Below are 22383 nucleotides of genomic sequence, written 5' to 3' on the forward strand. Positions count from 1 at the left end.
ATTTAAGGCTGTTGCTCCTAATGCCATTGCCGTTAACACCGTTGCATCTAACACCGTTGTATCTAATAGATGCTGTAGCACCTAACGCTGTTGCATCCAACGCCGTTGCCCCTGACACCGTTGCATTTAAAGCCCTTCCTCTCAAAGCCACACCAATTAAACCCATTGCAATTAAAGCCCATGCCCGTCAAACCGTACCAGTTTAACCCATCACAGTGGGACCAACTTCTCCCACCAGCTGAGCATTCCCTGGTTGGAATGCCGTCGGGAAGGCAGCGGGAGCCGGTGCCTGGCCTGTCCCCGTTCTCACTGCAGCGCCTGGCTCGGCGCACGCTGCCTGCCCGCACATGGCTTATTTTAGGTTTACAAACATGACGGCCCCGTGCACGCGCCGCTTCCCCCCTCCTTCCCCGTGAGTCATCAACCCCGTCACCGGGCCGGGGAAGCCGGAGGCGGCGTTGGCGCTTCCCCCCACGGTGCTCCTGACCCCAGTGTGGGGGGAAAAGAACCAGTGAAATTCCATGGGGTTTGGGTTATTTCCCCTTTCTTTTCACCATTCCCATGTGGCGAGTGAGATGGGGAGGATGCGGGTGGCGGCTGTGGTCTGTATGTGGTCCATGATGGGGTGTTCTGGTGAGAGCTGTGGTACCGGTCACAGGGTGGGAGAGCTGAGACGCTGCCGGTTTCCTTGCCCAGCCCTACCTTGTGTTTTGGTAGCCGTGGATTCAAGTTTTGGGGATGGGTGAAGGGTTTTAGGTGGCAGAGAAGCAGGAGAGACCCCAAAATGTGGTCAGAGGAGCCAGTTAAAGCCTCAACGTGCAGCTCCGGTGAGCGTGGAGGTGCCGAAGCCCCCGCGGCTGAGCTCACCACGGAGCCGGTTGGCGTCGGGGCTGTGGTGACTCAGCAGTGCCGGTGCTGACTCAGCAGCAGGGGAGGCAGCTGGGAATAAGGGGGAGCTTTAAATTTCGGGTGAGAAAAGGGTGGTTTTCGTTGTCCGACGTGCTGCTAATATGGTTTTCCTGTTGCCGAGCCCGTGTCCGTGCTGCTGGCACACGTTTTGTCCATGGAGAAGGGATTTCATCCAGCGTTGTTGTGTCTCCCACCTGCTGTGAGATGCTTTTCCCCACGGGGGACAGGTCGCGGTGGTGAAACCAGATCCGGGTTTGGCAGAGCCGGCGTTTTCCCTGCTCCCAGACGGGGCAGGGCTGGGCTCCCACTCATCTCCTGGCTCCTGCCCCACGGGCATCGCGCCGCCAACTTGCCCGTGCTTGTTGGATGGGAGGGTGGCAGCGTGTACAGTTCTCCTCCTCCTCCTCTTCATCCTCCTCCTCCTCCTGTGCTGGAAGGCCGGGCTGTGCGGCACGGAGCGGTGTGAGGAGCCCCCAGATCCCGGGAAAGGGGGGGACACCACAGCATCCCCCAGGTATGACGGGACAGGGATGGGCTGGAGGGAAGCTGAGCACCCATGGGTGCTGGGTGGCATATCGCCCACTGGCACCCAGGGTGCCATCAGGGTGCCCAGTGGGGGGAAGAGCCTTGGGAATTGGGGTCCAGTGTGGTTAGTGCATGTGTGTAGGGCGGCTTTTCTTCTTGTTCCCAAATCCTGGCATTTCCCCTGCCTGATTTGCAGTGCAGAGCGATCGGTGGGGTGGAAATGGCTCAAGAGGGGCTGGGAAGGGCCCAAACCTGATCCTGTGGGAGATGCTGGCTGGAATTCCAGCCCAGCCCCATGGGGGTGGCTGTGGTAGGACAGTGAATGCTGCTGGGCGAGAGGCGAGGCCCCAGGCCTTCCTCCTACAGCCCATGTGCTTCTCCTTCCTTCTTCCAACCCAGGTGGATCCTTTCTCCTTCCCTTCATGTTCCCTTCCTCCATGTCCCCTTTCCCTTCTTCTGTTTCCCTTCCTCTCCATTTTCTTCTTCCTCTCCTTCCCCATTCTCTTTCTCCCTTTCTCCCATTTTTACTTTCTTCCATTTCTCTCCATCCTCTTCTTCCCCATTTCCATTTTTCCCATCCCCTTCTTCCTCTTTCTCATTCCCTGTATCCTTCTCCTTGTCCTCCACCTTACTCTTCCCTTTCTTCCCCTTCCCACTATTCTCCTTACTCTTCCCATTCTACCCCTGCACCCTCCTATTCCTCCCTATCCCCTTTTTCCCCTTCCCTTTCTTCCTCTTCCTCAGACTCTTCCTTTTTCCCTTCACTTTCCCATTCTCCTTCCTCCTCCCATTCTTCCCCTTATTCCCCTTCCCTTATTCACCTTCCCTTTCCCATTCTTCCCTTCCTGTTCCTCACTATCCCCTTCTTCCTCTTCCCTTCCTTCCTTTTCCCTTTCCCCTTCCTCCCATCCCCTCCTTCCTTCCCTTTCCCTATGGACAGAGCCACCGCTCCCCACCAGCGGGTGATTTGGCTTTGCCAGCAGGCCCCGGCGCCAATCTGGTAGCGGAGCGGCGGCACGAGAGGCTCCAGCTGTGTTTGAGGACAAAAACGCTCCAAGAAACTAAAATAGCACCGTGGTTTTTGCCTTTCCTCCTTCTTTTCCCTTTCCAGAGCCCGGCTCCCTCCCTGTCCGGCCGGAGCCGGCAGCCTGACGCGGCTCTGTGCCGTGCCAAGCCTTTCCCCTTGCCCTGTGCCAACTGGCGGCTCCGGCTCGGCTCTGTGCCGCGCTGGGAAGGAGTGCTGTAGTGGGAACACACGCCGTGGCTTGGCTGCGGTACCGTGCTTCCCAAAGCTGCTCCAGTGGGAGCATCCGCTGGGGCATCCATCGCTCGTGTGGCCCCAGTGCTGAGCATCCCTGCTCCAAGCGTTCCTTCCCTGAGCATCCCAACCCTGGAGGTCTTCAACTGAGCATCCCTGCTCTGAGCATCCCAATTGTAAACATCCCTATGCTGGTATCCCAACCTTGAGCATCCCCTCCCCAAGAATTCCCTCCTCAAGCATTCCAGCTGCAGCTCCTCCAAAAGGGAAAACGCTTCCCTGGAGATCACCTGAACATCCCTGCTCCCATCTGAGCATCCCAACCCTGAGCATTCCCTCCCCAAATATTCCCACCTCAAGCATCCCATCTATGGCCCCTTCAAAAGGGAAGACGGTTTCCCTACTGGAAATGAAGAGGATGGAGATGGGAACCAATTTTCCACCTGGAAAAAGATCCCACCTCTCACTCAGAAGCTCCCAGCATTGGCCGGAGCTGGGAATGGGACTAGAATCATGTTCAACTGGTTCATTGTATCCCGATGGGAAGGAAAAGGGGGTGAAATAGCGGCCTTGGAGAGGGGTTATGGATACAGAGGGTCCCTGAAAGCGCTCCCAGAGCTTGTGTGAAGCAAATCCGGGCTTCCCGCTGCGCGGATCAGCTCAGCTCCGTCGGCATCGGCGCTATTCCGGCTTTTCTCCGGGCTAAATGAGGACAGGAGTGAGCAGCTCAGACCCAGCACCGGGGTCAGCTGGGGCCATGGAAACAGCTTGGAAAACAAGGCGGCAGAAGCAGCCGCGGCTGCCCGCGGCGCCGGGAAGCAGCAGGACCATGAGCCGGCGCGGTGGGTACCCCAACCAGGGGGGAGCTGGGGGCTATTGTTGGGGTCAGCACTTGGGCTTCCCAGACTTCCTTTAGTTCCCATTTTTGGGGGTGTTGAGCATGGATTTAGGTTCTCGCACCTTTTGGCTCCGCTGCGGCATCCCCCTTACCAGTACCTGGTGACCGTGGCTGTGGGTTGGAACTGGGATGGGTGTTTCCCACCTCTTTGGGTGTGATGCGGTGCCCCTCACCATCGGGGCTGTGTGTGTGATTCCAGCAGCATTCCCTTCCCCAGCAAAGCCCTTTGGTTTGTTATTGTAGGCTCTCCTGCTCTCAGGGATGCTCTGTCCTTCCCCCCAACCCACGATCCCAACGGAGGATCCCCGGGGTTCTTTCCAGAGGAGGAAAACCACAAGGCGAGTGCCGGGGCTGGCCGGGCTCCACCGGCGCGGCGCGGGGCCGGCAGCCAAACTGCCTCTTGCCTCTTGGCCGGCCCGTGCCGCCGGCTGGCAGCGGCACCACTGACCTCCCCAGCACCCTGCCGTGCCCTCACCGCAGCCCCGACACGCCGTGGGGCGGGTGTTACCCCCCTGCCGCTGCCCAGATGCCATTGGGATGGGCTCGGCATTCCCAATGTGTGTTCCCGATGAAATGCTCCTCCCAAATTCAGTGCTTTTAATGGAAGGGAGTGTTTTTAGCAGCGGGGGGACACCGTGCGGTGTGGCCCAAACCGCTTGGCATGCACTGAGTTGTTCTGTGCTCTGTAGCTGAACCATTTGGCTCCTGCCAAAGGGTTTAGGAAACCCTGGAAATGCTTGTACAAGGGAATTTTTGGGATCCTGGCAGGGTCAGCGGCTGGTTTTGGAGGATGAGGGATTTAAAACCTGTTCCCCTGTTGGCTTTGGGGTCTGGGGGAGGCAGGATGGATGGATGGATGGATGGATGTATGGCCATCCTCTCATCCCCTGTTCAATGTGTATCTGGATGTTTATAGCACTGTTGGGTTGCTGTATATAGGGTTGTTGGATGTATAGGTCACTGGGTGTGTGTATACATATATATATACATATATACATATATATATAGGGTTGCTGGGTAGATAGGATTTGGGAATTAGGGTTATTGAATGCTTAGGTCACTGGGTGTGTATGTATATATATATATCACTGCTGAACAGGCAAGATTTGGGATTTAGGCTTGTGGATTGTTTAGGGTTGCTGGATATATTGGTCTGCTGGATATATGGGATTGCAGAATATGTATGTTGCTGTAGATATAACAAGTTGTTGGGTATATAGGGTTATGCACATGGGGATACGAAAGCTGTTGGTGTATAAGATTGCTGGTTCTGTAGGGTTGTTGAATATATAGACCTATTGAATATATAAGATTGGTGGATACATAGGTTGCTGGGTATATAGGCCTGTTGACCAGTTAAGATGCATGGATATATATATAGGTTGCTGGGTATATAGGATTGCTAGATATATAAGATTGGTGGATATATAGGTTGCTGGGTATATAGGGCTGTTGACTATATAAGATTCCTGGTTATATATATATAGGTTGCTGGGTATATATATACATACATATATATATGGATGTATATACAGGATTGCTGCCTGTCCAGGACTGTTAGATACAAGCTTGCTGAACATGCAGGCAGCTGGATACACGTGTCACCGTACCCCTAGGCCACCAGCACCTATAGGGCAGAGGGATCTATAGGGTCACCATCAGCAGCCATTCCCTTCTGGCACTACATCCCCCCCTCCCCGCCAACTCAGGGCCCCCCCTATAACCCCCCATGGGGTGTTGAGGTGTCTGTGTGGGCCCCATGCAGCGCCGTGGGGCCCCTGTCCGTGGGTCCATCCGTCCCTACGTGCGTGCAGCGCCGGGGCTAATGGCTTCTCCAGCTGGTTTTGCAGGGGGCGGGGAGGGCCGAAGCTCCAACAACTCCGTTCTCCTTCCCTCCATGCATGGTCCTGCTCCATCCTCGCCTCCCACCCCACACACGTAAGAGCCATGCCCGGATCTGGCACCGTTTCCCCTCCCTTTGCTCCGGCACTCACCGGGTTATAAACGGCTCCGGATCACTCCCAGGGAGCACAGCCCAGGCTGGAGCCCGTCCAAGCCGTGCTCTGCGTGTGTGGTTGTGTTTTTTGCCTTCCTTCCTTCTGTTTAAGGCATTTAAAGCTGGGGGGGAGGGGAAGGGAAATAAATAAAGAAGGGAAAAAAGAGATTTAAAACCCAAATGTTTTCATCCTCAGGGGGATTTATCCCCATTTATAGCGTGCAGAAGGGACCGTGCAGGAGCTGAGCAGCTGAGCTAACCCAAACCTTCCTTTCTCTTGAGTTTCTATCCCTTCCCCCTCCCCAGCTTTCATTCTTCCCTGGGATGAATAGAAGGAGGTTTAGGCAGGGAGCCCTTTTTCCAGGGAAAGAAAGGATAGGTGCCCATAGCAGTGATGTGGGGATTGCTGTGGGTGATGCTGGAGTGAGTCGGGATAGGGAAGGGGATGGATTTTTGGGGAGAAGCCCTGAGGTCTTTCCATCTTCCAGCCTGTGGGGCTGGGAACAAGAGGAGCTGGATGAGAGAGCCAGGAAAAAAGGAATTTTATACATATATATATATATATATATATAATTTCCCCACTGATTTGAGGAGGTTGCAGCTTTCGGATTAACCCTTTAAGAGCATCACAGGATGCTTGCTCCTGCCTCATCTTCCTGCTGGGCTGATACCCTGGTTTATAGGATAGAGCAGCCCAAAGTGCCACCCTGGCCCAGCAAGCTGGTTTTTGGGGTTTCCCCTGCCCTTACCCAGCAGGTTCCCCCTCCTTGGCTAGAACCTTGAGGCTGGGCCCACTCCCCACCCAGAGCAGAACAGGTTTGTCATCGTTTCCTTGGGCTGGCATCACCATTGCGATGCTGGGGATGCTTCAGGGCACATCTGCAAGGCCTTGGAGGGGGCTCAGGGCTTTTATCTCCCTGCCACCATGCTCTGCTGGGGAAAAACCCTTCTGGCTGGTGAGGAGGAGGAAGAGGACAGCGTAGGAAGGAGGTGAGGCCGTTTCTTCCTTGCTTCTCAAGGAGCGTGGAGGCGGCAGGTTGTCCCCACCCTGCCCGAGCTGCTGTTTCACCAGCACACTGCTCCCCAGACCTGATGGACCGGTCCCATTGCTCCCGGCTCTGCTGCTTGGCTCTGGGATACTGCAGAGGGACTGGAGCCCCTCTAAAGGCTCAGCAGGATCAGGGCGAGCCCTGTGCCGGAGCAGGGTTGTGCTGTGTTGGTGCTGTGCTCCCCTTGGAGCTTTCACCCCTTGGGAAGGGGGATTTTGGGGATAGAATCGTGCTGGGAGTGGTTCTGCGCTGGTTTCACCGCAGGCAGCACCGTGCTGGTGCTGGAGAATCCTCCCCTTGAAGGATGCTTGTGCCAAAGCCATGGGGCTGGTGGCTGAAGGGTTAAACCTTCACCCCTGTCCCCTGAACACGGAGCAGTGACTTGGGCTCCAGGCTGCAGCTCCTTCCCACGAGGCTGCTGGCACTGGCCAGAGGCAGGAAGCTCTGCCCGCAGCTTTGTTGTGCTTTTCCCAGTGAACTCTGCTGTATTTTTAGCTCTCAGGAAGCTCCCCCTTGGTTATCAGCAAGCTGCTAAACACACAACCAGCACCCGTGGCTGCCGCAGCACCGAGATCCCTGCTGCTGAGCCACGGAGCACAGAGAGACCCTCCCATCCATGGCAAAACAAGACCAGACACAGGTCTGGGTGCCACCACCTCGGATGTCTCCATCGATTCTGGCCTCCTCTTGGCATGCAGCCGGTGGTGTGGACGCCAGGGCTGCAGCTCGGCGTTGCCCGGGGCCCTGTGTTGATACAGACACCGGGTTATCCGAGGTGAAACGTCCCCTGGCACCGGCACAGCCAGCTCAGCAGCTTCCTGCCGTGCCACTGCCCTGGTGGGGCTGCTGCTCCCAGCCAGGATGTTTGCTTCAGGCTTGAGTCCAAGCAAAAACCCCCTTTCCTCCCCACACCGCTTCCTTCGCTGGTGCAGGCTGTGGCAGCAGGGCTGGGGATGCCCTCCCTGTCCCACATCCTGCCCTCGGTGCGCATGGAAACCCCATACTGCCCCGTGAGCAATTGGAGTGGGAGGTGGGGTGGGATGTGGGTGATGGGGTGGAAACTGCCTGTCCACCCCCTGAGCCACACTGCTCCTTACACAGCCCAGCAGAGCCCACATGGATGTGGCTCATGTGGCTCATCTGTGTCAGCATCACCTGGATGGGGGAATGAAAAATGAAATCCTGGAATCCCAAACTGGTTTGGGTTGGAAGGGACCTTAAAGCTCCTCCAGCTCCAGCCCCTTGCTATGGGCAGGGAACCCTTCCACTGGAGCAGCTGCTCCAAGCCCCTGTGTCCAGCCTGGCCTTGAGCACTGCCAGGGATGGGGCAGCCACAGCTTCTCTGGGCACCCTGTGCCAGCGCCTCAGCACCCTCACAGGGAACAGCTTCTGCCTTATCTCCAACCTGAACTTCCCCTGTTTCAGTCTGAACCCATCACCCCTTGTCCTATCCCTACAGTCCCTGATGCAGAGCCCCTCTCCAGCATCCTTGTAGCCCCCAATAAACCAAGAGAGAGAAATAGGGTGAGGGCTGAGGGGGACCTGGGGGGTTCAGTCTGGAGGAGGCTCAGGGGGGACCTGATGGCTCCCTCCAAGTGCCTGACAGGAGGATGGAGCCAGGAGGGGCTGGGCTCTGCTCCCAAGGAACAAGGGATGGGACAAGAGGAACCGGCCTCAAGCTGCACCAGGGCAGGTTTAGATGGAGCTGAGGAACAATTCCTGCCCCAGAGGGTGCTCAGGCATTGGAACAGGCTGCCCAGGGTAGGGCTGCAGTGTTCACACCCCCTCAGTGCCATGGGTTGGTGGTGGCCTTGGCAGTGCTGGGAATGGTTGGACTGGATGAGCTTAAAGCTCTTTTCTGACCTGGTTGATTCCATAGGGCTGCTGGCACACAGGTCATGGCAGGGGCTGCTCACCTCTCTCCTCTCTCCCTCCTCACAGACAGGTTCGGCGGGCGACCCGGTTGATGGACCCAGCAGAAGCCAAATGGAAGAAGGGCCAATTAATTATGTGGAAGAAAGGCGGCTGAAGGAGGGCAGCGGGCTCAGCCTGGCCAATGGGGCCCGGCCGGAGCCGGGGGCCCCGGCGCTGATGGAGCCGAGCGCCTGGTCCCCGGGCCAGCTGCCTGCCACGGGGAAAGCCCACTTGGAAGACGTCAGGAACCTGGTGGCCTTTTCGGCTGTGGCTGAAGCCGTTTCCTCCTACCGCCTGCCGGCCCCGGCGTCACCATCGCTGCTCTATGAGAAGTTTGACTCGGAGATGAGCCGGGGTGGGCTGAGCACCGCGGATGGGCTCCCACGAGGGGAGGACCTGCACGCCCTGAAGGCTGCCTTGGCTTTGGCTAAACACGGTGTGAAGCCCCCCAACTGCAACTGCGACGGCCCCGAGTGCCCCGACTACCTGGAATGGCTGGAGCAGAAGATCAAGATGGCCCTCGGCGAAGAGCCGGCCTCGCCGCGGCCTCGCCTCACCGCCAACCCCCTGCCACCCCCCCAGGAAGGTGCTATTGACCCCCAGCCGGTGCCTGAGCCCGCCGAGCCGTGCCCGCCCGACGGCCTCCCCTTCTCTCAGAGCGCTTTGACCATCGCCAAGGAGAAGAACATCAGCCTGCAGACAGCCATAGCCATCGAAGCCCTCACGCAGCTCTCGGCCGCTCTCCCCCAGCCCGCCGGTGATGGCCAGCCCCCCCCGCCGCCACCACCACCACCCCCCGCTGCCCCCTTCGGCCCCATTGCCCCATCGGGGGCCGTGTGGCAGCGAGGGGATGAGCCCCGTTATCCACCGGAGCCCGAAGCGGCGCCGGAGCCGTTCTTTGGTGCAGCACCGCCCCGGGGGGGCTTTGCAGCAACGTGGGGGCTGGAAGCCGAGGGGGCAGCCGGGGCTGGAGACCCCATGGCAGAGCTGGAGCAGCTACTGGGGAACGCTGATGACTACATCAAGGCAGCTTTCAAGAGACCTGAAGCAATAGCCAGCAAAGCGACGGCACCTAAACCTGAGCCCCCCGAACGAGCACCCGCTAAAGAAGTGCCACCGAGTGGCCCCCGTTTGCCACCGGCACCCCCAGAGCCCGACCTGCACAAGAAGACGCAGCTGGTCCTGCAGCAACATCTCCATCACAAGCGCAGCCTCTTCCTTGAGCAAAGCCTGGCAGCGGCCACGGCGGCAGCGCCGGATCGGCCGAGCGGCTGGTGGGCTCCCGGCGCCCCATCCGTGCCCCCCAAGCCCTTCGAGAAGCAGCCCAAAGAGAAGAAGAAGAAAACACCACCCGAGAAGCCCCCCCCGGCCAAACCGCTCCGTAAGCAAGTGCAGATCAAGAAGGCAAAGCAGAAGGACTCACAGCCGCTCTTCCTGCCCCTCTGGCAGATCAGCCTGGAGGGGTTCCGGGCGCCCGCCGAACCCCCTGCCGAAGAGATGCAAACTGAACCGCAGCCTCTTGCACTACCCCTGCCCGCCGCTTGCCCCCCACCACCAGCCCCCCTGGATGGCTGCCCCCCGGCTCCCGACTCTCAGGAAAGGGGTGCCCCCGGGGGGGGCCCCCAAATTCACCCTAATGGTTCAACCGGCTCTGAGGAGGCCCCGGCCCCGGCCCCCATCCTGGTGGATGACAAGCTGGAAGAGCTCATCCGGCAATTTGAAGCTGAATTTGGGGAGAACTTCAACCTGCCGCCCCCCGAAACGCCCGCCACGCTCACCACCGCGGCTGCAGAGGTGCCGGGGGGGTCAGTGCCAGCCCTACAAGTGCCCCCCAACGCCACCACCGCCGTTTCAAGCAGCACTCCCCAAGCCGGACCCAAAAGCTTTTCGTTGTCACCGGGGAAGGGTCCCCTTTCGGAGCCCCCTTTCACCGCCCGGTCCCCCAAACAGATCAAAATCGAATCTTCTGGTGCTATCACCGTGGTGTCCACCACGTGCTTTTACTCCGAGGAAAGCCAAAACCCGGACGTGGATGACACCGACGGGACCCCCACCAAGGACGAGGTGCCGCTGACACCGACCCTAAGTGGCTTTTTGGAGTCGCCGCTCAAGTACCTGGACACGCCGACCAAAAGCCTCCTGGACACGCCAGCCAAGAGGGCACAAGCGGAATTCCCAACCTGTGACTGTGTTGGTGAGTGACCGGTTGTGCTGGGGGGTGCCAGGGTGGTGGTGAGCACTGGGGGGGGCATTTTGGGGGGATGCTGTGCTTGCACTTTGGCTTAGAACTGTAGAGCAGTTGGGTTAGAAATGACCAGAGGAGGGCATGGAGGTGCTGCGAGGGCTGGAGCAGCTCTGCTCTGGGGCCAGGCTGAGAGAGCTGGGCTGGGGCAGCCTGGACAGGAGAAGGCTCCTGAAGGGGAGACCTGAGAGCAGCTCCAGTGCCTAAAGGGGCTGCAGGAAAGCTGGAGAGGGATTTGGGACAAGGGATGTAGGGACAGACCAAGGGGAATGGCTTGAACCTGCCCGAGGGGAGACTGAGCTGAGCTCTTAGGCACAAGCTCTTCCCTGTGAGGGTGCTGAGGCGCTGGCACAGGGTGCCCAGAGAAGCTGTGGCTGCCCCATCCCTGGCAGTGCTCAAGGCCAGGTTGGACACGGGGGCTTGGAGCATCTGCTCCAGTGGAAGGTGTTGGGATTGGAGCTGGATAAGCTTTAAGCTCCCTTCCAACCCAAACCATTCTAGGATTGAGGGATTCTATGAGGAAGCACCAAAGCCCTGGGTGTTTTTGGTGTGTGTTGGCATCTCTTGCACTTTGCAGCAAGTGCTGGAGAATTCCCACCCGGTCCTTGCAGTTCACCTCCATCCAAGCACTGGCAGTTGGATCTTTCCTTCCCAAAATACAGCCACTTTCCCCTGGGAGGAGCAGGGTGAGGATCTGGAGCATCCACAACTAACCACAGACTGCCCTTTAGTTGTGGGGCTGATGGTTATTTGCTTAGATAGGGCAGCAGGAATTATCCTGAATGGCACCAAGTGAATGAAAAGGCTTTTCTGGAGCTGCTCAGACTTTGGAGTTTCTCCCTGCAGTGCAGGATTTGGGTTGCTTTGCCTTTTGCAGCATGGTTTAGGGACTGGAACAGGGGGATTCTCTCTGTTTTCCTAAGGAAAAGCTGTGGGAGGAAGCAGTGAAGTGGGAGCCAAGGTTTGGTGCTTTATGAGGTGGCTGTGCTGTTAGAGGCTGTGCTAACCCAGCCTTGGCTACAGGCTGTATTGATCCCTGTCTGGGCAGCTGCAGCCCAGCTGAGCCCAGGTTTCTCCTCACCCTGGATCTCAGCCAGTGAGACATGATGGGAATGGAAATCAGGGCAGTGAGAGCAGAAGGGTGGAAGGACACATCAGACAGATCCGCACTGGGTGCATCCCATCCAGAGGTGTTGGAGCATCCCTGTGCACTTGGGATTGATCCCTGGGCTTCCGTGGATGCTGGGAGCATCCTTTGCTTCCTATGTCAGCACCTTCACTCCCTAAAAACTCCAAGGTGTTTGCTATTGTAGAGGATGAGGGTTGTTGATTGCAGGACTGTAGCCCCAGCATCCTTCTCCTGTATCTTAGCATCCTCCTCCTGTATCTTAGCATCCTTCTATTGTAGCCCAACATCCTCCTCCTGTAGCTCAATATCCTTCTCCTGTTGCCCCAGCGCCCTTCTCATGTAGCTCCAACATCCTTCTATAGCCCAGCATCTTTCTATAGCCAACATTCTTCTCCTGTAGCTCTAGCATCCTTCCTGGTACAAATCCTCTGTGTGGGGATGGAGCCATGGTTGCTACCAGGAAGCTTGGAGGGGCTGTGGCTGCTCAGGGAGGTTTCCATGTCTGCAGAGGGGATGTGTGCTGATGGGTGCAGGTCTGAGCACCCATCTCCTTGTTCCTCAGCAGCATTTTAGTGTCTTCCAGAGCAGGAAACAAAGAGGGTCCACCAGGCTGCTTAATGAGCCCCATATGTGTCTTCCCTTCCCTGATGCTCTCAGGAGGAGATGCCATTGAAGAACCCTTGATTTTTGGTGCAGAAGTGCTTGGTTTGAGGGAATTTGAGGTTTGGCATCTCTTGGGGCAGATCGCAGAGGTGCAAATCCCAAAATCCCTGTTCCCCTTCGTGTCTGTGCAGAGCAAATTGTGGAGAAGGACGAGGGGCCCTATTACACCCACCTGGGCTCAGGGCCCACTGTGGCATCCATCAGGGAGCTCATGGAGGAACGGTAAGGATCCAGGGGGCCTGAAAGTAAAGGGGGGGACTGATGGGTCCTATGAGGGGATTTGGGGGGTCTGTGAAGGTGAATGGTGTCTGTGTGGATGAAGGTGTGTGGGGTCCTGGGGGGGGGTCTTGTAAAGGCAAGTGGCATCCTGTGATGGTGAGTGGAGGGGTCCATTGAGGGTAAGTGGGATCCCATGAGGTGAGTGGGGAGCTCTTGAGCATGGGGATGGGTGAGCAAGGCTGATGCCCATTCTCTGGCAGGTATGGAGAGAAGGGCAAGGCCATCCGCATCGAGAAGGTCATCTACACGGGGAAGGAGGGGAAGAGCTCCCGGGGCTGCCCCATCGCCAAGTGGGTGAGTACCTGCGCCTTGGATCTTGTGCTCCCTTGGCAGTGCCCACTGGATGACATGTCCATGCCTGCAGCCCCTGGGCTGGGCATGACCCCCAGCCTGGCAGCCCAAAGTCCATTGGGGTGAATGGACCTATGGGAGCTCTAACAACTCTGCCCACCCAAATTCCCACTGTGGAAGGCAGCCAGGACCCATTTATGGGGTCCTCCCCATAGAATCAACCAGGTCAGAAAAGAGCTTTAAGATCATCAAGTCCAACTATTCCCCAGCACTACCAAGGCTACCACTGACCTGTGGCTCTGAGGGCCTTAGGCTACATGGTCAGTGACGTACTCCAGCCCTGCCCTGGGCAGCCTGTTCCAATGCCTGAGCACCATCTGGGGCAGGAATTGTTCCTCAGCTCCATCTAAACCTGCCCTGGTGCAGCTTGAGGCCAGGAAGTGTTTGCTGTTGGAGTGCTCTGACCCCTCTGTTTTCCAGGTGATCCGAAGACACAACCAAGAGGAGAAGCTGCTGTGCCTGGTGCGGCACCGGGCCGGCCACCACTGCCAGAACGCCGTCATCATCATCCTGATCCTGGCCTGGGAGGGCATTCCCCGCACACTGGGGGACACCCTATACCAGGAGCTCACCGACACCCTCACCAAGTATGGGAACCCCACCAGCCGCCGCTGCGGCTTGAACGACGAGTAAGTCCCAGCACACTGTTAGTCCTGTTGGGAATGGGATGGGAAGAGGATGTGGGAGGTTTGGGGGTTCCCTTCCTGTTTTCGGAGCTGCCATCACCACGCTGGTGGCTGATGGTCCTCTGTGGTGTCCCTCTTGCAGCCGGACCTGTGCATGCCAAGGCAAAGACCCCAACACCTGTGGTGCTTCCTTCTCCTTTGGCTGCTCGTGGAGCATGTATTTCAATGGATGCAAATATGCCCGGAGCAAAACTCCTCGCAAGTTCAGGCTGGTGGGAGATAATCCCAAAGAGGTGGGTGACACGGGGGGAGTTGTGGGTTTGGACCTCCGTTTACCCTCAAGTTTTGCAGGGGAGAGGCCAGAAAATGAGATTCCTTGTGGGATTTGTGATGAATCGTGGAATGGTTTGGGTTGGAAAGGATCTTAAGCTCATCCAGTTCCAACCCTCTGCCACAGGCAGGGACACCTTCCACTAGAGCAGGTTGCTCCAGGTTCTGAGTTATCCATGCAGCTTCTCCAGATGGGGAAATGGAAGCCAGCCTGATGAAACCAGAGAGCAGGTTTAGATTCATGTCCTAGAACCAGACTTTTGGAGTGACAACCAGTGCTGGTATGGGGTGGCACAAACAGTTCCTCTCTAGAAACCCCAGGGGAGATGCCAGAGGGCTCATAGGTCAAGCAAACTGAAGCACAACAGATGCTGAGGGTGGAGGCTGAATGGCCAAAATAGCACCAGGTATTGAAGCAATGTAGTTTGTGCACTGGAGGACATCATGGGAAGGGTTGGGTGCCATGTAGAGTGCAGGGGCTGTGTCCCCAATTCCATCCCTGCTACTGAAACCCCTGGGTGACATTCTCCTCTTTTCCATACTGCAGGAAGAGTTGCTCCGGAAAAGCTTTCAGGACTTGGCCACCGAGGTTGCTCCACTTTACAAGAGGCTGGCACCACAAGCCTACCAAAACCAGGTACTGGCACATCCCCTTTGGAACACATCAGCAGGCATGTAGGAGATCTTGGATAACCAAATCCCTCTCCTCCTTCTGCCAGGTTACCAACGAGGATGTAGCGATTGACTGCCGGCTGGGCTTGAAGGAGGGGAGGCCGTTCTCGGGGGTGACAGCCTGCATGGACTTCTGTGCTCATGCTCACAAAGATCAGCATAACCTCTACAATGGCTGCACAGTGGTAAGCAAGGGGCTGGTGTGGCTTTTGGGGATGTTTCCTGTTGTGTTTGAGATGCTGTTGGGAGCTGTTCAGCCTGGAGAAGAGAAGCTGCATGGAGATCTCAGAGCAGCTTCCAGTGTCTGAAGAGGGCTACAAGGATGCTGGAGAGGGGCTCTTCATCAGGGACTGTAGGGATGGGACAAGGGGTGATGGGTTCAGACTGAAATGGGGAGTTCAGGTTGGAGATAAGGAAGTTCTTTACTATGAGGGTGCTGAGGCGCTGGCACAGGGTGCCCAGAGAAGCTGTGGCTGCCCCATCCCTGGCAGTGCTCAAGGCCAGGTTGGACACAGGGGCTTGGAGCACCCTGCTCCAGTTGAAGGGGTCCCTGCCTGTGGTGGGGGCTTGGAGCTGGATGATCTTATGCTCCTTTCCAACCCAAACCATTCCATGATTCATTCTATGATTCAATCTGTGATTCATTCTATGATTCATTCTATGATTCTATGCTCCTTTTTGAGCCACTCGGCTGTCCCCAGTTGTCATCCCTGCATGACTCCAGTGGCTGCTCCTCAGTGGTTGCACACCTCAGATGAAACCATTCAGGTCTGTGGGGTGCTGAAGCCACCCCAGCTGGACTGAATTATGGTGCTAGCAAGGACCATGTGTTTGGTTTTGTCTCACCCACCCTGCAGGAGGTTCCCAAGTGCCCACTGGGGACCAGTGTAGGTTTGGGTGGGAGGATGCAAGGTTGGATGGCTTCACACTGATGGTGTCCCACAGGTCTGCACGCTGACAAAGGAAGACAATCGCGTGGTGGGGAAGATCCCTGAAGATGAGCAGCTGCACGTCCTCCCCCTCTACAAGATGTCCAGCACGGATGAGTTTGGCAGCGAGGAGAACCAAAACGCTAAGGTGGGCAGCGGGGCCATCCAGGTGCTCACATCCTTCCCCCGTGAGGTCCGCAAGCTGCCCGAGCCTGCCAAGTCCTGCCGGCAGAGGCAGCTGGAGGCCAGGAAAGCTGCTGCAGAGAAGAAGAAGCTGCAGAAGGAGAAGCTGATGACACCGGAGAAGATCAAGCAAGAGGCACTCGAGCTGCCCACGCTCCAGCAGAACGCAGGTAATGGGGGCAGAGGAGAAGGTCCATCACCGCGAGCTGTCCGGACCACACGTGAGGGGATGGGGATGTGGTTGGGTGCTGCCATGAGGTGGTGGTTGTTGAGCTTGCGGCATGTTGGGGTGCAGGGTGATGTTTCTGTTGTGCCTGCCTGGGTTTTCCCCGTGCTGCTGGGTACTGGGAAGCTCTGATGGTGCAGGTGTGAATCAGTGCCAGTGCACTGGGTGATGCTGACCTCCACGCTTGGTTGGCAGCACCATCATCATGGGGATTTTTGAGTCCAGATGCGTTGCTGGGGTCCTTGTTCCCCACCAGTGGCTTCCTGGGCTGGCAGTTCACAAGAGGCTGTGTGTGTGCTGTGCCTGCAGGTATGGCCTTGAAAAACGGGCTGCCCCCCCAGCCACTGAAACCTTCCATCAAAGTGGAGCCACCGACCCACTACAACGCCTTCAAGTACAACGGCAACGCGGTGGTGGAGAGCTACTCGGTGCTGGGGAGCTGCCGGCCCTCTGACCCGTACAGCATGAACAGTGTTTACTCTTACCATTCCTACTATGCACAGCCCAATCTGCCTTCCGTGAACGGGTTTCACTCCAAGTTCGCGCTTCCCTCCTTTGGGTATTACGGCTTTTCCAGCAACCACGTCTTCCCCTCACAGTTTCTCAATTACGGGGCACCCCGTAATGCCTCGGGGAGCAACTGGGTGAGCAACGGCTATGAGAAGAAGCCTGATGTCCCGGCCCTGCAGGAGAGCCTCAACCACTCCTATGGGAACACCAGTTTCCCTGAGCCCATCCCAAACAGTGTCCGGAGCAAAAACCATCACCAGCGCACGTACGAGCGGGCTAACCGCTATGCCAGCCAGCAGAAGGCAGCGGCAGCTGGGGCACACAGGACTAGCTCAGGCTCTGAGGAAGCCCAGCCGTTTGCACAGAACTGTTTCAGCAGCCGGCCCATCAAGCAGGAGCCTCCCGATCCTCCAGCAGCCATCGAGCCCCTTCCCACTGCAGCTGCCATGCCTGGCACTGGTTTAACCCTGCCAACCATCCCGGCGCGCACCGCGGGGCCGGAGCAGCGGTGGAGCCCCTTCAAAGCATCCCGGGGCTCGTCTTCTTCCCCAGAGAGGACTAACACGGCGGAGGGCTCCTGGAGCTCCCTGGCACCGGGTTCTGGTGGGAGGGAGAAGCCCAGCGCCTTCGATGCTGCCGCGCGGTTGCCACCACCACCAGGGAAGCAGTGGCCCAATGTTGTGGTGGGAGAGGCGGCGGCAGCGGCGCGGAGCTCGGGCTTGCTGCCGAAACCATGGAGCCCCTGCAAGCTGGGGGACGCGACGCTGTCTGGCACGGGCACCCCGAGCCTGTTGGGGCCATTGGGTTTTGGCTCATCCCTATCGGGGCTTCCGAGTTTCCCCGAGGAGCCGTGGGGCTCGGTGAAGGCGGAGGAGCGCAGGACGCCGGCGCCCAGCCCCGGGCTGCAGGAGAAGCCATGGGAAGCAGCAGTGGGTGAGAAAGGGGCTGTGGGGACCCGCAGGGAGAAGCCGTGGGATCCATTTGGCCTGGAGGAGGATCTGCCGGAGAAGACGGTGAAAGAGGAGGAAGAGGAGGAGGAAGAGGAGGAGGAGGAAGAAGAGGAGGAGTGGTCGGACAGCGAGCACAACTTCCTGGATGAGAACATCGGCGGCGTGGCCGTGGCGCCGGCGCACGGCTCCATCCTCATCGAATGCGCCCGCCGTGAGCTCCACGCCACCACCCCGCTGAAGAAACCCAACCGGTGCCACCCCACACGCATCTCCCTGGTCTTCTACCAACACAAGAACTTGAACCAGCCCAACCACGGCCTGGCGCTGTGGGAGGCCAAGATGAAGCAGTTGGCAGAGCGGGCTCGTGCCCGGCAAGAGGAGGCGGCGCGCTTGGGTCTCCCACCGGACGCCAAAGCCTTCGCCAAGAAACGCAAGTGGGGCGGCGCGTTGGCCACCGAGGCGCCCAGCAAGGAGAGGAGGGACTCGGTCCCCACGCGGCAGGCGGTGGCCATCCCCACCAACTCTGCCATCACTGTGTCCTCCTATGCTTACACCAAGGTGACGGGCCCCTACAGCCGCTGGATCTGAGACGGAGGCAACCGCCACGGCCCCATCTTACCTCAACCCTCGGCAGCGCCGGCGCCCGGCGTTGCCTCGTGGTGCTTTCTCCTCGGGCGTGGGGGAGAAGAAAAGGATTAGGAATAAAATAGACACAAAAAGAGAAGCAAAACACAAGAAGAACAGAGGTAAAAAAGAAAAACCCACCCAACCCACAGAAAGCAAACCCAAGGTCCAAACAGCGGAGCCGGCGCGGGCGCACGCCGTCGGAGGGCTGCGCTTGGCGAGGAGGTGGCCAACAGGGCAAACCGTGGTAAAACCAAAAGAGGACGGTGCTGTTTGAGGCTTTTTGGGAATCTCCTATTTATATCTCCATGGGTTTTTTAATGCAGCCTCGTGCAAAGGGCCGGAGGAGTCCGCGGAGTCCCTTTGGCAAAGGAGAGGTTTTTAATTCCACTTAAAAATAATGCCTATTTATTGGATTTTATTTTATTTTATTTGTTACTCCGACCACAACGACGAAGCCGATCTTCGAGAGAGAAGCCAACGTGGAAAACTCAACCCAACCTTGAACACAGTTCAAATCCAACCCGATCACCAAACCAGCTTCAAGGCAAGAGGTTACCCCCTCCAGTTCCATCACACGGGGGCTGGCGGGGGCTGGTGCTTCACCATCAGCCAGACACGCTGAAAATCCAACCATGTTTTTGCCCAAGGACCTCAAATTACCTGTTTTTCAGCTCGAGGAGTCCTTTCTTACAGTGAGGAACATCCCTGCATGGTGCATGCTCCTCGCTGCCGGCGGGATCGGCTCCGCCGGGATGGATCGAGCCGGCGTCTTTCCCAACGCCAGAGACCTCAGGACACGTCCGGGCTGGGGCTGCCGCTGCCATGGGCTTGGACTTGGGGGGGATCCTTTGCTGATGGTCCCAGGAACGGCGGCGGCAGCTCGAGAAGGAGCCGACAGGACACAAAAAGATCCAAAACCAGGAAACAAACCCACCCCAAGCCCAAACTGTGAATAGCTGGTGTTGCTCTTGTACATCACTGTTGCTAAAGTCTGGTGCTTTCCGTCTCCGGGGGACTTTCTCCGTGCAATCGGCTCTGGGAAGAGCGAATCCCAAGACTTGGCTGGCCAAAACCCCGCTGGTCCCTCTTCCCTGCCGGTGCCGGTGAGCACCGCCGGGGCTCGGTGCTTTATCTCTTCCCCCCGGGTGCCATCCCTTCTTCCTACAGATCACCGTTCTTCCCTCAAAACCCCCTTTCCCCAAGGAACAACCCAACCAACGCCGACAACAACCGCGTGGTGCTTTTCGAACAATCTCAGTCGAATCTTCCGGCCCGTCACCGATGCCGAAGCCGCGCCGGGATGCATGGATGGATGCATGGATGGATGGATGGATGCTGTAGTGGAAGTGACCCTGCCCATAGCAGGGGGTTGGAACTGGATGAGCTTAAGGTCCTTTCCAACCCAAACCGTTCTGTGCTTCTATGGATGGATGGATGGATGGATGGGTGGGCAGGTGAGGAGCTGCCCTGTGGCTCACCGGGAGGGCGGCGTGGCCGAATCTGGGTGCCGGCGTCCCCGGGTAGGTCGTTGCTTTTGCACTTTGAGGTGCCTTTAGGAGAGCCAGCGAGCCAGAGCCGACGCCGTCACCGTGCAGAAACCCCCTTGTGTTTACTGTCCCCCCCCCTTCCTTCCTCGCGCACTGGCACAGATCAGCAGGATCTCGGTCGAAAGCAGCCGGGTCATTTCCGTGCTCTTGATTTTAAACCTGTAAATAGGGAAAGAATTCTTTTAAAAGCACTTTCACCCAGATTTCAAACCGAAAACGAAACTGAAAAAGAGAAAAAAGCCCCAAATTCCTTCCCCCCCCCCCCAAACTTGAAACATTTACGTTTGAAACCAGATTCTTGTGGGAGAACTGTAAATACTGGCAGAATATTTAACATGCTTCGTCCGTCCTTCAGAATTAACCCTTTTTGTTCTTACCTTTTAACCTGTAAAGTCGCGTATATTTGACAAGGAAACTCAATGAGCTATTACCGCTTTTCTTAGACATCCCCAATAGCATATCAGGATTGGAGGAGTCGAGGGCGAGTCAGACTGTAGGGATAACCCGCAGGTGATGCCGGTTCCGATGTGGATATGGTGAAACCAGGCTGATCCCATTGGACGGGGCCGGATTCGGGTGCCGGCCCCGCTCGGCATCGCCTTGGCCGTCGTGGCGCGGGTGCCTTGTGAGCTTCGCCTGGATGCGTTTGGAATCGGGAGGAGAAGGGGGTCCATGTAACCTGTCTGAGTCCTGCTTCCTCGGAAGGGGTTGGTTTTGGTGCAGGGATGGTGATGGGGTCAGTCAGTGGGATCAACCCTGGCGTTAAGCGGGGGGATGCCGGCGCCGCGGGTCGGGGAGCGAGAACTGCTGCAGTCTCACGTTTTTACACTACATAACGTCTAAACCTACCTCAAATCTCAGTCATTATAAAGGAGCACGCTTCAGACTTGTACGAAAACTCAAAATCTATGCACAGCTCTTTACCCCTTGCTGCTGAGAGGCTCTTTCTGCAAGCTAAAGCTTTCCCTTGCCCCATCCCAGCGGCCGCGCTCGTCCCTCCCGTGCCGAAGCCACGGTTCAGGGGCATCACTTCTGATGGGGTGGGAGGGGGGGATGTTTTTAACCGCTTCGGGGTGCGATGGGGACCTCATTTTGCAGCAGGTCGTGGCCGCAATGGTGCTAGAACAACAACCGTGGTAGAAACCTAGGGAGAGGTGGGCTTGGGGAGCCCCAATGGGCTCCTTCCATCCTACTTTGGCTCTTCCAGCCACGGTGCTTCACTTTGGGCAGGAAACGGGAAGTGTTTTGGGGGTTCCCCCCCCCCAACTCTCGGGATAAGGGGAAGGAGAAGGAAAGCAGAATCCCTGAGGTGCCTCAATAGCTGATTTTTTCCTTTTAATACTGGAGTATGCTTTGTGGGCTCTATAAGGCGTATTTTTATTCAGTGAAATCTTGTAATCCAAACGGTGCTAATGGTGTTTTAACAAACTCTCTCACGCTTCTGCCTGATTCCATCTCGCTGAGGTGCTACTAAATGTACATAGAACTCGGGAACCAAGGAAACAAAGCAAAAAGCAATGTCCTGGAGGAGGAGGTCTTAACTTTACCGGAGCGACAGCTCGAAGCGTGCCGGGAGCCACTTGGGTTTATGCAAACCGAGATCGGAGCCGTTCCCATCCGGAGCGGGTGCTGATGTGGTGCTTGGATGAGGTGCTCAGTTGAGGTGCTCGACCACAGGTCATGGAGGTGGTGGTTGGATGCGGTGCCTGGGCTCAGCCAGGGTGTGTGGACATGGTGCTCAGCCAAGCATCGTGGATGTGGTGCTTGGATGTGGTGCATGGGCACGGTGCTTGGTCAGGGTATATGGACATGGTGCTTGGTCATGGTGCTCAGCCATGCACCCTGGACATGGTGCTTGGTTGTGGTGTGTCAATGTGGTGCGTGGACATGGTGCTCGACCACGGTGCTTGGACATGATGCGTGGACATGGTGCTGGGGCACGGTGCTCAGCCATGCGTCATGGACACGGTGCTTGGACGTGGTGTGTCAACGTGGTGCGTGGACACGGTGCTTGACCACGGTGCTTGGACGTGATGTGTGACCACAGTGCATGGACATGGTGCTTGACCACGGTGCTCCAACTTGGTGTGTGGAAATGGTGCTTGGGCACGGTGCTTGTCCATGTCTGTGGTGCGTGGACACGGTGCTCGGGCATGGTGCTGGTCTGCACGCCATGAATATGGTGTATGGACATGGTGCTCACCAGGGTTTTGAACATGGTGCTCGGTCATGGTGCTCAGCCGCAGTGCTTGGACACAGTGTGAGAACATGGTGCTCAGGCAAGGGATGGGAACGTGGTGCTCGGGCAGGGTGCTCAGCCTGGTGCATGGGGATGCTGTGCATGGACCGTGCACGGTGCACAGCCACGGCTCAAGGACATGGCATGTGGATGCGGTGCTCAGCACCGTGCATGACCATGGTGCTCAGACATGGTGCTTAGATGTGGTGCTCGGGGCACGGTGCACACTCGTGGCACATGGCCGTGGTGCTTCCACAGAGGCATGGTGCATGGATGTGGTGCTTGGACATGGTGCTTGAGCACGGTGCTCAGCCACTGTGCACAGACACAG

The 22383-nt window shown here is 57.5% G+C and overlaps 1 protein-coding gene across 1 annotated transcript; it reads left to right on the plus strand.

The window, feature by feature from the left end:
- The first annotated feature begins 1308 nt into the window (after positions 1-1308).
- TET3 (tet methylcytosine dioxygenase 3) lies at positions 1309-22113 on the plus strand. Its single transcript, XM_034070375.1, has 10 exons — positions 1309-1423; positions 8577-10743; positions 12715-12805; positions 13063-13156; positions 13634-13842; positions 13982-14132; positions 14717-14806; positions 14889-15026; positions 15787-16123; positions 16489-22113. The coding sequence occupies exons 2-10, from the start codon at positions 8622-8624 to the stop codon at positions 18225-18227; spliced, it is 4971 nt and encodes a 1656-aa protein (XP_033926266.1). The 5' UTR covers positions 1309-1423; positions 8577-8621; the 3' UTR covers positions 18228-22113.
- Positions 22114-22383: the final 270 nt, after the last annotated feature.

This window comes from Melopsittacus undulatus, chromosome 18, assembly GCF_012275295.1.
Source record: "Melopsittacus undulatus isolate bMelUnd1 chromosome 18, bMelUnd1.mat.Z, whole genome shotgun sequence".
In the NCBI taxonomy this organism is placed as follows: Eukaryota; Metazoa; Chordata; class Aves; order Psittaciformes; family Psittaculidae; genus Melopsittacus; species Melopsittacus undulatus.

Excerpts from the sequence above, each read along its gene's own strand:
- TET3 (XM_034070375.1), top strand. The coding sequence starts at position 8,622 with ATGGAAGAAGGGCCAATTAATTATGTGGAAGAAAGGCGGCTGAAGGAG. Across the intron at positions 10,744-12,714 it reads CCCAACCTGTGACTGTGTTG|AGCAAATTGTGGAGAAGGAC; the intron begins GTGAGTGACCGG and ends GTGTCTGTGCAG. Across the intron at positions 14,807-14,888 it reads CACAAGCCTACCAAAACCAG|GTTACCAACGAGGATGTAGC; the intron begins GTACTGGCACAT and ends TCCTTCTGCCAG.